We start from the raw sequence: 14,298 nt of genomic DNA, 5'->3' as shown, positions 1-14,298 counted from the left end.
TTTTTGCCTTGCTCCTATAGAGAGGTTATGCAATCACTCTGAACACCGTCAACTTAATCCCGGCCAATTTTGTTTGACTTACATAGGTTTTCTGTATTTTAACAGGGGCGTAGTTAGAGAATAACCCCTCCAAATCTCTCACCGCCCTTCCCTAAATCGCTCTTCCCTCATCATGTACCCCCCTACCCGAATAAAATTTTCTAGTTCCTCCAGAATAAAATTTCCTAGTGGGTCTGAAAAACCAGTGAAAAATTTGGTTTGAAATGATTTCGAGTTGAGAAACCAATTTAAAATTTCTTAACAAGTTGAAAATTTTTGGCGGGGTTCAAACCCCGAACCCTCCTTCTGGATCCGCCGCTGGTTTCAAGTATTTCAGTGTCGACACATAGCAACTCAAGTTCGTAGCTGTCGATTCATTGTACGTATGTGTAAATCGGATTGAATATGTAATAGACATTTTCACCATTATATTTAACATAACCAGCCATGGTATCTTAGTTTGGATAAATGAGGAAGGCACAATTGCATCACTAGGTGGATTAAAACGGGTTTTTGTTGAGTGGCTACTCAATCTCTCATTTAACATCGATGACGTCTACTGGAGGATTTGTGGGCACGATATATGTAAAACAAATGCGTTATTGTTAGATACCTAACGGTACGGTACCGATAGTAATGAAAACTGTTTTCTGTCTCCACTCTCCTTGGTTTCTGTTATATCACGCATATCCACTCACACAAACATACTCTGAACATTTCCGTCATAAAGCAGACTTACATACCTCTTCTTTTGTTTGGGAAAGTTCTTCAACCAGCTCTGTATTTTTTTCCAGTGCTATTCTCAACCGTTCACGAACCTGGAAATAAAAAGAAATTAGAAACAGAGTTAAAAATAATCGAAGTTCTTTTTTGACGGCTGAAAATGAATCTGATGCGACTCGTGGTGAATAGAAATAATATTCATTCAAATATCCATCCTTGTTCATTCCGTTGAATATCGTACAATATATTCATTTCACTAATTATCTAGGAAAATGTTTTCAAATGCTGGTAAAGCATATGAAACAACAATCATCATCGCTTACATTGTGCCAGGGCCTACCTTGATGCGTTTGATTCAATACTGTACGGTCGCTTCGTGTAATAATCGGAGACGAATGAAAATGTGCATGGATGAATGGGCGGTTTGTTCGTTTGACGTTTTCAGCTGCGTCACTGAATATTGAAAATGAATGCGGCTGAATATGATCAATTTTCATTCAATGAATTTCAATATTTTTAAACTCTGATTAGAAATAATTAAATGCATAAGTTTTCCATTTAATTATAGAAGCGAATTTGGATTCAATTTAATAATTGTAGCATAGTACATTTTCGCATTTCTTATAAAAAGAATGTGTAGGAGACGCCCAAACTTTAAAAACCGTTTACGAGGTGCGGAAGGTCGAGTTTCATACACCAGACGGCTCAGGTCGACAAATTTGGACAATTTCTGTGAGTTGTTCAGTGATTTCATTCGACGATTTGTACAGTAAAGTGATATTTTATGGAGGTATCAGCAATTTGTTTTAAAAATTGCGGAAAAGTTTTCATTTTTTAGCGATTTTCGGTAATTTTTCGAATAATTCACTGAAATCCGCAATATGTTTCACCGAATTTATCAGCAGTTTTGTTTTTTCGATACATAAACATTATCCAATAAAATTCTGACTGATACTTCTGCAAAAATGTAACAACTAGGGAAATTTCGGGAGAAATGCCGCGTCAGGAGAGATGCCGCACTTTCTATATCTCGTATATAGGGTCACTTTTATATGGTAATATGATATTGTGAGCTTGTCTTTTGAAGAATTACAAGACTGGAGATGTAAAATAATCCCTATTATTACATTACAAATTTTTTATTATTGATTATGTGCGTCCAGCTGCACCACGGAGTGCTGAAAGTTTTTCAGTACCACATTAAAATTTCGTTTTTTAAAATTGTTCGATTTTTTTTGGTAAATCATGTATCGGTTGAATAGCTGGGACCTTTTAGAAGGCATTCTGATCATAAAAACGGTCATCCATAATTTCAGAGGAAAATGTCGTCTTGCGGCATCTCTCCCGTACAATTGGGAGAGATGCCGCATTAAAATTGCGGGTGAGATGCCGCACTCGATGGTGGAGGATACGTAGCTAAAATGTATTTTTCTCACCTCGAAATGTCATTAAATGATCATTTGCGTCAGGTATAGATTATTAATAAGGTATATCCACAAACTAACGGACCTAACACAGTGGCATATAGGAATATGAGTCTATTTATCTATATATTTGAACGGGCGATATGTATCTAAGTATTATGTTCGCAATAGCTAAAATTATCTCGTCGCATTGTGGAAGCGGCGCCAGTGTTGAAAGGTGGTATTTGGATTCTCTCGTCGTATGAAGAAGCGGCGCCAGGGGAATTCACCAAGGTTAAGTGTCAACCATCCGTTCCGATTGCTCCCATTAAGTTTTCTCCCTTTATGTTGGTAATGAGACCAACACAATTTTGGTCCTTCGAGCCGGATAAACGCGTGAAAATTGTACTCAGTGTAGTAAGAAGAAATGTCCCACTGCAAGTGATTTGTGAATGATAATAAAGTGAACTGAACACAAAACCTTTAAACAAGAAACAGTGACATTTACCAAGTGAAGAACTATTCTCTAGAAAAGGTGTGCTATTGTTGGTGACTCTCAAGTTGTGTTCCGCTTCCTGTAGTAACATTTAATTCCTGATGCCACTAGCTCACACCCCAGACAAGAAGCCATCCACCATGGAAGACGCGAAGCTCCTCATCCATCAACGTGGCCAAGTGAGAGCAAAGGTCACCGCCATCATAAGGCAATTTGAAAAAGCAGAACGAGATACTTCTCAGGTGAGTCTCCCATTGCTGAGAGTTTATTCCAGAAAACTTGATGCACATTATGATGAATTCAACGCGCTCCATAAAGAGATTTTAAGCCATTTGGTAAAATTGATGATCAAGACGAAAAATTGAATGAATTTGAAAACATCCACACTGAAGCTATGGTACGTGTGGAATACTTAATTGAATTCTTAACAAAGCCTTCTCCCAATGCAGTTGTGCCAATCCCTTCTACCAGTTCCGATCTCCCAGCACAAGTAATTGTTCAACAGCAACTTCTTAAAGCTCCCATTCCTACATTTGATGGTAAATACGAAAACTGGCCTCGTTTCAAAGCATTGTTTACAGACATCATCGGTCGTTGCACAGATTCCGATGCATTCATTTGTAGAGTAGCTCGTTGGTAATTATCTTGCGATGAACAACTGAATAACACGCAGATCGTTGATACGATTTTATCAGCTTGGAGTGGATGTGTCTAAATACTTTCTTCCAGTCGCGTAGTGGATTCTCCTTCACTATTTTCGGTTCCTTTAGTTGTTTTAGGAAGCTGCAGTATATTATACTGGAGCTAGGCGTTCTTGCGATTTCATCAGTTAGAAAAGCAGATTCTTTCACCACTGTTCAAATGTGTTCGTATTTCCGGGGTATGGCCAGTAGATTTGGGGGATTGGCGTTGTGTTCTAAGAAACTCCAAAGAAAAGGGAGATCTGAAGCGATTTGTATCATTCGATTTGTCAGCAAAGCCTTGGCTTTGATCGGTGGTGAATGTAGATTTAACCCTCCTCTGTCTTTAGGAAGTATCAGCGTTTCGAAAGCTATCCTGGTCCATCTTTTCCCATACCATAGAAATGATCCAATTCTCGAGATAAACTTTCCACTATGCTTGTTTGGAAGTGGAATTAGAGATGCTGTGTACCATAGCTTCGATGTTATGTAAGTATTTATCAAAATGACTTTTTGTACGAGATTCAGATTTCGGACGTTGTTCATCCACATACACGTTTGGAACCCTCGTAAAACCGCAGCCCAATTGCGGTCAACTGTGTCGGAGAAGTCTTCAGCAAAATGTATTCCGAGGATTTTCACTGTGTTTTGTATCTGCAACCACTCATTTTGTGGCGTCAAGTTTATCAGACCGATCCTTATGGCTTTAGTTTTCTGGGCGTTTATTCTTGCCCCAGAAACGATTCCGAATGCTTCAAAGGTGTTTAGAACAGCTCGCAGCTGATAGTCACTGCCGAGAAACATAGAAATATCATCAGCGTAGGCGTTCAAAACAGCATGTGGAAATTCTCTGTGCAGTTTATCAAGCAGTGGTTGCAAGTAGATTACAAATAAAAGCATTGATAGTGGATCCCCTTGTCGTACCGATCTCTCTATTTTTATTTCATTTCCCAGTTTGCCATTGATAAGCGCCCTTGAAAAACTGTTGTTTGTACAGTACATTAGAAGGTTAACCAGATCAGGATTGAAATTGCTTTTTGCCATGGTGCTTGCCAGGAAGTTGTACTCTACCCTATAAAAAGCATGGTCGAAATCAAAAGCAACCAGCAGTGCATTCCCACGTCTCGCTTTCAGTTCACAACAGCGGTCAAGTATCCGAGCAGTGGCTTCAAATATGTTACGCTTCCCATTGGAACATTTTTGATGTTTTGATAGCACCAATGGGAGCAAGGGATTAATTCTGTTTTTAATTATTCTAGCGAATATTTTGTAGTCCACATTCAGGAGTGAAATCGGTCTGAAAGCTTTGACGCTGTTATCGCCCTTCTTTTTCCTAACAAGCACTAATACTCCATCAAAGAATTCTTTAGGAGCATTAGAGGACATTGCTTCGTTGATGATAAAAGTAAACTCTTTCTCAATCACTTGCCATGCCTTTAGGTAGAACTCTTTTGGCAAGCCATCGTTGCCGGGTGATTTCCGTGAGCTGCTCGATTTGATTGTTTGTAGAATTTCGCCTGAAGAAATTTCATCCATTACTCGCTGATTGTCCTTATTTTCACTCGGGATGCGTTGTGTTGGGTTAAAGTCGTCGTTCTCGACCGGGTGCGTGGAAGAGTATAAGCTAACAAAGTATTCTTGCACACTCTGGTGTATCGCATTTGGCTCTCGTATTGTATCATCTCCATTCTGCAGTATATTAATCGAGGTTTCGGTTCGTCGGCTCTTCTGGTTTGCTATGTGAAAAATTGATGTGTTTTCTCCTGCTATGTATATTTCGTTCCAGCACCGCGTGCGATGTGCATAGCTACGCTGTAAAGAGAGCATCCGTCCTTTAATGTGATTGATTGTTTCCAGTTGACGGGGATCGTCATAATACCGATCATATGCTGAGCGAAGTATGGCGTAGTACAATTCCATTGTATCATGGAATGAGCGCCTTTGAATGGACGATTTCCATTTTAAGAAGGAGGTCAGTTTAGGTTTCACGAATTGAATCCACCAGTCTATCCAAGTACGATAATTTCGTCGATGCCTTGTCCAGTATCCCCATTTCACGTGCAGTTCCTCAATGACCGCTGGATCATCAACCAGGCTTGGATGCATACGCCATATTCCCCGACCAGGTGGATTCCAAGTGTTGGAAGAACAGTGCGAATTATGTATGCTTTGTGGTCTGAAAAAGCCGTTGCAGCAAAATTTGCGGTTCGAATCCATTCTCGCATATTCGGTGTGACAAGAATCCTATCTATCCTAGAGGCAGAGTCCGATCTGATAAAGGAGAATTCGTTGACATGTTTGCGCCACCAGCTGAGCGTTGTCACCATAGCTGCGACACGAGAACCAGCGGAGCAGCTTGAGCAGGCGGCTGGGAAAGTTAAAATCTTGCTGAGGATGGCAGTATCATATGTTGCTTCGGCGGGACATATACTGTCCAGAATGCTTACCGAGGAAGCTGGAAACGCGGATGGCATATTCGTTTTATGTCGAGTTTCCTGACAGCTGGCGGCTGTTTGCAGATACAATGTAAGGTTACCCCGGCAGGACGGGTAGCTGATGGGTGCCGTTTCGGATACGCCGTGAGCTGGGAGAGGTAGAAGGAGGGAAGCGAAAGTCCCTACTTGCACATCCGTCGTGTTGATGCGGTGTTGAGACGAAGAGCTAGTCAGAATTTGTCCGACGCCGGATATTTGATAATTGTTGAGTGTAACTGCAGTAACGAAACGCTGCAGACTGCATTTTTTTCGCCGACACGACGAATGGCAGCAGGGTTCAGCTGCAGCGGGTAAAGCTGGGAACGGTGGAAACTTGCTAAGGGTGGTAGTATATTGTGTTGCTTCGACGGGACATATACTGTCCAAAATGCTTACCGTGGAAACTGGCGACGCGGCTGACACTTTGGTTTTATGCAGGGTGCCATCACAGCCGGCGGAGGCTTGCGTACGTTTTCCCCGACTGGACAGATAGTCGCTGGGTGTCGTTTCGGTGGCGCGGTGAGTATGGAGAGATGGAAACAGGGAATCGAAGGATGCTGTTTTCACATCTAGTTTGTTGCTGCTGCAGACGGCGAAGCTAGTCGAATTCTGCCTGACGACGAGCGCTTGCGTAATCATTTTATTGTTACACAATCGAGATGGATAGTTGATGGGTGCAGTGAAGTAACACTGTATTCTGTATTTGTTTCTGTTTCGCCGGCACGACGAATAGCAGCAGCGCTTAGCGGCAGCGGGGGAAGCTGGGAACGGTGGAAACTTGCTGAGGGTGGTAGTATCATTTGTTGCTTCGGCGGGACATATACTGCCCAAGATGCTTACCAGGACAGCCAAAATTTCTGCTTCCAGATACAATTTGTTATTTCGGTGTTGAGATGCATAGCAGGTCGATTTTCATCACGAACTGTGAATGTGTGCAGCTGCATTTCATTGTTGAACCGACGGGGCAGGTCAGAGGATTGCACTGTGATGACTTTTCTGCTGCGCAGGCAGAGTGAGGAAATGCAGGATACAACAACGTCGACAGCAGTTGATAATGACCGAGATTTGCGAGGCAGTTGACAACGCTTCATCGGTTGCGGGAGCAGGTAATAAATTTGCACTTTTTTCTTGTTGTTTTGATGAGATCGGTGAGCACCGGGTAGAGCAGCAGAGGCACAAGCGAGGAAGAAGCAGTTGGCACATTCATTTGTTTGTTGTTGCTGAGCTGAGGCTGGTTCAGGGTAGTTTTTCTATTTACTGTTTGTTGCGCGAAGACGATCGTGTGTGATGTGGATCTAGCCGTGTGTCATTCCGGGACGGTCTTTTTTCGTTGTTTCTTCTTTCATTTTCGAGAGGCGATGCTGATCTTTTTGAACTCACTGTGCTGGTTTTGATTTTGTCTGCAGTCGGATCGTCGCTTTCGTCTGTGAAGCCGGAAAATGGACTCGTAACGTTCACGATTTGACAATCGTTTGCAGTTTGGGATGTACTGGTTGTTTCTGTTTGTTGCTGATTTCTGTTCTCAGGTGTGCTATGGAATGCCTCGGCCACCATAGCGGTATCGCTTCCAGCCAACGAGATATTTGACCCGTGGTGAGATGTGCCCTTTTTTAAGCCTGCGGAGCCAGCAGTGTTTGGTTGACGAAAAGTCTGCTGCGAGAGTGACCGAACGTCGCCGTTTTTCACGATTTCGGTCAATGTTAAACGACCGCTGACGCTCGGCTTCAAAGATTTTGCATACACAGAGCACTTTTGAGCATAGTGAACTCGTCGATTGCAATGTTTGCATGTGGCTACTTGACCTTTGTAGGTTATAAGAGTCATAGTCGTGTCCACCATCACATATGACGGCATCGGTTTTACAAGTTTCATGCGCATAATTCTCACTCCATTTGGTACACCAGGGAAAAAATCTTTCCAGACTTCATCGCGGATTGAGATAGTTTCACCATACTCACGTATCCGGTATGCTAGCTGTCTGTTACTTGTGCTCGGGCGGAGGTCATGAACTCTAACCTCAATAGATCCATCTTCCATTGACAGTGGAATGCTGTAGAATTTTCCATCGTGTTCTAGCTGGTGTTTCATGTTGTGCTCTTGTACAATGTCCTGTGCTGTTTGAGCGGAATCGGTGCCCACGAAGACACGTCCATTGCTGACTTGCAGGTGCTGTAACTTAGTCGCTTCGATAGCGAGATTTTTTGTTATAAACTCGGCGATTGCGGGAAGATTTAGTTTGGTCGGTACAACTTTAAAGTTGATGACAAACGTTTTGTCAACCGATGATGCCATTCTGGCAGTTGCTGGTTCCGAATATCGGAATTTAGTTTGATATAATATGCCGGACTAAGTCCGCAAATTTCGTTAAAGATAAAAACTATTATAGTTGTCTTCGAAAAAACGTGTGCTCGCGACAACAGTTTGCTGTCAACTGACGATTCAAAAACTTTAATTGAAAATAATTATAATCATGCATGGGAGATTAGTAGAACGGTTTGAAAACAAACGTGTGATTATCGATATGCACATTTCTGGGCTTTTAACAATGTAGAAAATTAATAAAGAATCTCACAGTGAGTTGCGTGATTCGGTTGATAATTGTACTCGCCACATAGAAGGTTTGAAGTTTTTAGATCAACCAGTTGATGGTACAGTTGCTCTGTCTATATGTAAATTGTTAACCCTGTCCCTTGATCCAATCACTCGTAAGCATTGGGAAAGAATATTGGAACATGGTGAATTTCCTGATTTAGAAAAAAACATTGAAGTTTCTTAAAAATCAATGCCGTGTTCTCGAGCGTTGTGAGTCTGATTTGTCTCCTCCCATGAAACAATCACAAGGTAAACCCCTTCAAGCGTTCCCTGAGCCTGCTAGTGTGAAAATTCACGCGGCAACCTCCGAATTTAAGATTGATTCCTGCCTGTTATGTGGGCAAAGCCATCTTAATTACCAGTGTCCAGATTTTAGAAAAATGTCTATACCCGAACGATTAGCCAAAGTACGAGATGCTAGAGTATGCTTTAATTGTCTCCGCCGTGGACATCGTTCCGCTGATTGTCTCTCCAAAAGTGTTTGCAACAACTGCAAAAAACGTTACCATACCCTTTTACACAATGAAGCTATAGCCCCTTCACATCATACAGTCCACCCTCTAAAGCAGAAATTATACCAATGAAATTACCCGCCAAACCTGTAGAACAGAAGAATCCAGTTGAAGTGCCTCAACCCCAAACTGCTACCGTCTCCTCATCATGCTCCATCAATGGCCAAAAAACGTCGTTACCAAATGTCTTGTTACTTACAGCTTCAGTACATTTGATTGATAAGCATGGTCAATCAATCCCTTGTCGTGCCTTTTTAGATTGCGGTGCTCAAACGAATCTTCTGTCCCTTGCCATGTACCAAAAACTAGGTCTTGAAGGTATTCCCGTAAACGTTGATATCGTAGGAGTGAGCAACATCCGTACTAAAACGAACTGTTTTGTTTCGGTTGATCTCCATTCTTTGTACATCGACTTTAAAACCACTATGAAGTGTTTGGTTGTCCCTAAGATCACGAATCCTATACCGTCCAAACCCGTCGCATTTCAAAATGGAACATTCCTCCCGGATTACATTTTGCCGACCCTCGATTCCACATCCCGGCCGATGTTTTTTTTTTTTTTTACAATGGAGAAGACCTTTATGTCCTAGCCCAGTACACGTGCTAACGGTAGGGTCCAATCTACCACACGGGGTGCACTGGGGGCGTGTCGGACTCGAATGGTGACCAGCCATTAATACCGACTAAACTCCATTGGGCTCCGCCATCATTCCTCCCAGGAACTACCTCTCGGTATTACTTCTGGGGGGATGGCTGTACTGAATGTACTCATTCACTCTCACTCACGCGATCATACATCCTGTATGAGGCTTACTTGGGTGCTCTCTAAATCACACTTTGATTCACTCTCAAACACTCCCACATGAGGCTGACTTTTGTGCTCACCTTTTACGTTCCATGCGAGGCTGACTTGTGTGCTCACCTTACTCATTCCTTGCTAGGCTTACTTTTGTGCTCGCCCTACCCATCCATGTGAGGCTGACTTGGGTGCTCACCCTATCACCTGATTCACTCTCAATCGTGCCACTCTATTGTACCTTTGTCACTCCCTCTGGCATCCCATGTGGGACATTTTTCTTAGGCCCCACTTCTGACATACCATGCGAGGCTGACTTTTGTGCTCACCTTTTTCATTCCTTGCTAGGCTGACTTTTGTGCTAGCCTCTACCAACCTGTGAGGCTGACTTTTATGCTCACCCTTAACATGCAATGTGAGACTGACTTGGATGCTCACCCTTTCACTCCTCTGCCACGCCATGAGGCATCGATAGCTTAGTTCCAACATACTACGCTACGACCCTCCCGTCTTGGCATGAGGCAGTCCACTTATACGCCTATACACTCACTCTTCTGTCTTGCTTCGGGGTGGCTGGGTTTACCCCTTACGCGGTTGCCATTCGCTGCGCCAACCTACCTCGGCATGAACAGACCATTCACTCTCTTATTTTGCGCTTGGCCTTTTTCGCTCCAGCTAACCAATCACTAGTTAGCCGTGCCCGCCGTCTGTTGCTCGGTTCGCCAGATTACCTGTAGCCTACTGGCAATCTGGATGGTAGCAGCCGAGACTGCGTTCCACTTCTCCACCGATTGACACATCCGCTGGATAAGGGTATCCGGGGTTGTGTCCCAGCCACAGACGTCAAGCATTGCTCTTCTTTCGACGTCGAACCGATGACATACGAACAGTATGTGTTCGGCAGTTTCATCTACACCTGGGCAGTCCGGGCAGACTGGGACCTCCGCGTGCCCGAACCTGTGGAGGTACTGACGGAAACAGCCATGGCCTGACAGGAATTGTGTCAGGTGGAAGTGAACTTCCCCATGGGGTCTTCCCCCCCAGCTCGATATGCTAGGTATCAGCCGGTGGGTCCACCTACCTTTCGAGGAGTTGTCCCACTCACGCTGCCATCTGGCGACCGAGGTCACCCTGGTGCGCTCGCGGGCTCCCCTATTTCCACGTAGCTCAAAGCACTCCTCATCTTCCCGAATGACCAGCCCGACTGGCATCATGCTCGCTATCACGCAGGATGGATCGTGTGATACCGTGCGGTAGGCAGATATCACTCTGAGGCACATCACGCGGTATGTGCTCTCCAGTTTCTGTAGGTAACTGGTTACCCTCAGTGCTCTTGACCATGACGGGCCGCCGTACCTGAGGATAGATACGGCAACGCCTGCCAGTAACCTACGTCTACTGGCGCACACCTTTGAGCTGTTGGACATCATTCTCGATAGTGCCGCAACAGCAGTCGACGCTCTCTTGCACGTATAGTCGACATGGCTGCCGAAGGTCAGCTTGTCGTCTATAATGACTCCGAGAGACTTCAGACTTCGCTGTGAAGTGATCGCGACTTCTCCCACATGGATAACTGCATGTTGTGCCGACTTGCGGTTGTTGACGATAACTACCTCCGTCTTATGATGAGCGAGCTCCAGGCCTCTCGCGCTCATCCATTCCTCCACCGTGCTAATCGCGTGTTCTGCGGTTAGTTCTACCTCAGGAATTGACTCCCCGTAGACCTCCAAGGTTACGTCGTCGGCAAAGCCGACGATCTTGACCCCAGGAGGGAACTTCAGTCTCAGAACCCCGTCATACATGAGGTTCCATAGCACCGGGCCTAGGATCGAGCCCTGCGGGACTCCGGCGGTAATCGGAACCCTTTTCTGACCGGCATCGGTCTCGTATATCAGTACGCGGTTTTGGAAGTAACTTTCCAGGATCCGGTACAGACCCACCGGTAGGCTAAGCCGGTGTAACGAGAGCGCGATGGCATCCCAGCTTGCGCTGTTGAATGCGTTCTTCACGTCAAGTGTCACTAACGCACAGTATCGAATACCTCGCCTTTTTCGTTGGATCGCTATCTCGGCAGTATTTATCACTGAGTTGAGAGCGTCCACTGTGGACTTACCCTTCCGAAAGCCAAACTGGTTGCTTGACAGACCGTCCGTACCTTCCGCGTACGGGGTGAGCCTGTTGAGGATGATCCTCTCAAGCAGTTTGCCAGTCGTGTCTATCAGACAGATTGGTCTGTACGCCGATGGGTCGCCTGGCGGCTTCCCGGGCTTCGGCAACAGCACCAGTTTCTGCCTTTTCCATCTATCGGGGAAACGGCACTCGTCAAGGCATCTCTGCATAGCTAGCCTGAACATGTTCGGGTTCGCTATGATCGCTGCCTTGAGAGCGTTGTTTGGAACTCCATCCGGCCCTGGAGCTTTGTTCATTGCTAGGGATTTAGCCACTGCGAGTAGTTCTTCATTCGTCACTGGAGCCACCATTTCGACCGTGCCCGCACTGTCTCGTAGTGCAGGTGGCCAGGGGCTTGTGGCTCGAGACGGGAAGAGTACTTCGATAATCGTTGCCAACCGGTCCGGAGACCGTTCTGGGGGTGAGGAGCCCCCTTTGGTCTTGGCCATCACAATCCGGTAGGCGTCACCCCACGGATTCGCGTTGGCACTCTCACACAGGTTGTCGAAACACGCTCTCTTGCTGCTTTTAATAGCCTTGTTAAGGGCTAATTTCGCAGCTCGAAACACTTCACGGCGGTTCTCTCTTGCATCCTCGGTGCGAGCTCTTTGCATCCTACGTCTAGCTCTGAGACAGGCTGACCGTAGAGCTGCAATCTCGGCACTCCACCAGTATACCGGGCATCTACCGTTTCTTGGCAGTGTTTTTCTCGGCATAGTGGCGTCGCACGCGCGTGATAGAACAGCTACCAGCGCATCCCCGCTTAGACTGTCGGTGTTGGCCTCCAGTCCCAGGGCCGCGGTGAAAGCTTCGCTGTCGAAGTGATTGGACTTCCACCCGCGTACCTGACAGGGATCTCCCGCCCTCGGATGCTGCACACCATAGTTGATCTTAAAGCGGATTGCTAAATGATCGCTATGGGTGTAGCCTTCGTCTACCCTCCATTCCATGCCTGGAGCCAGACTCGGGCTGGCAAAGGTCAAATCAATCCACGCCTCCACTCCGTTTCTACGGAATGTACTAGCGGAGCCATTATTAGCTAGCACAGTATCGAGTTTCGCAAACGCTTCCATTAGCGCTTGACCCCTGCTATTTGTACAGCGGCTGCCCCACTCCACTGCCCAAGCGTTGAAGTCTCCCGCTATTACTACCGGTTTCCGGCCCACGAGGTCCGACGAGAGCCTGTCGATCATCTGGTAGAACTGTTCTATTGGCCACCTTGGTGGGGCGTAGCAGCTACAATAGAACACACCATTGATCTTGGCAATCGCCACACCCTCGGCGGAGGGGTGTATTACCTCTTGAACCGGGAACCTTCCCGTTGTACAGATTGCCACCATTCCAGACCCGTCCGACACCCAATTGCCGTTGCCGGCAGGGATGCTGTACGGGTCTGATAAGAGGGCGACATCTGTCCTCGACTCCGAGACCGACTGCCACAGCAGCTGTTGGGCTGCTGCACAATGGTTAAGATTTAGCTGTGTGACTCTCACGGCTTCTTCTTATTTAACTCGCCGAAGGGACACGAAGGTCCGCCCATAGCATGTTTATGGGCTTGCTTCTTAGCGGTGCACTTATATGCCTTAGTGCACCCCCGCTCTTTATGCCCCTCCTCGCCGCATCGACGACATAGCTTGCTCCTGTCTAAGCCTTTGCATTCGTAAGCTTTATGGCCGGATTCTAGGCACCGATAGCACCTGTCCACTGAAGGCGGCTGGGGTATACTAATAGGGTATACCGACCAGCCGATCTTCAGCTTCCCTTTCTCGGTTACCTTTTTGGCATCCGCATTCAGTAGCCTGAGGTAGGCTACTTGGGTGCCAGAGGGTCCGTCCCTCAATCGCACAGAGGCCCGCTCGATTGTGACGCCGCATTGCTCCTTGACGGCTGCGACAACGTCTTCTGCGGTCGTGAACTCGTCCAAGTGCTTGCACTGGAGAGTTGTTTCCGCACCTAGCGACCTGATTTGGGCGCCCACACCCAGGACCTCTTGGGCCAAGGCCTTATATACTGCACTTGATTGTGCGCCTCGCTTCAGCACCAGGAGCATCTCTCCCGTATTGGTGCGTCTTACGCTACGCACATCCTGCCCAAGGGCCGAGAGACTTTCGGCCGCCTTCATCGATTTAAGGACATCGGCGTATTTGTCCTTGTCGGTTTTTAACCACAAGGCTTCGCCTCTGTCCTTGGCCTTCCTCGCAGGCCGCGGTACCTCCGGTTTCGGTGCCGGCTTTTTCTTGGTAACCAGCGTCCAGGGGTTTGAGCCCCCCTGCCCCGGTCGTGCCGGGTTGCTGGTACCATCGCTCTCCACAGCGAGGTCACTCTCGCCCTCGCTTACCTCACCCAGGCGGCGTTTGACCTTGACGGTTGCACGCCGAGTGGTGTCGGTTTTGGCACCCTCTCCTGGCGACTTC

At 46.3% G+C, this 14,298-nt stretch overlaps 1 protein-coding gene across 1 annotated transcript in view; it reads right to left on the bottom strand.

The window, feature by feature from the left end:
* The window catches only part of LOC131680263 (liprin-alpha-1-like), a 516,532-nt gene that overhangs the window by 348,787 nt on the left and 153,447 nt on the right, over nt 1-14,298 (bottom strand). Inside the window, exon 3 of the mRNA XM_058960980.1 lies at nt 783-859. Coding sequence (XP_058816963.1) covers nt 783-859 — 77 coding nt within the window. The remainder of the gene's footprint in view (nt 1-782; nt 860-14,298) is intronic.

This window comes from Topomyia yanbarensis, chromosome 2, assembly GCF_030247195.1.
Source record: "Topomyia yanbarensis strain Yona2022 chromosome 2, ASM3024719v1, whole genome shotgun sequence".
Lineage (NCBI taxonomy): Eukaryota > Metazoa > Arthropoda > Insecta > Diptera > Culicidae > Topomyia > Topomyia yanbarensis.
The sequence above is the reverse complement of the archived record's forward strand: the minus strand, read 5'-3'. Positions and strand labels throughout refer to the sequence as shown.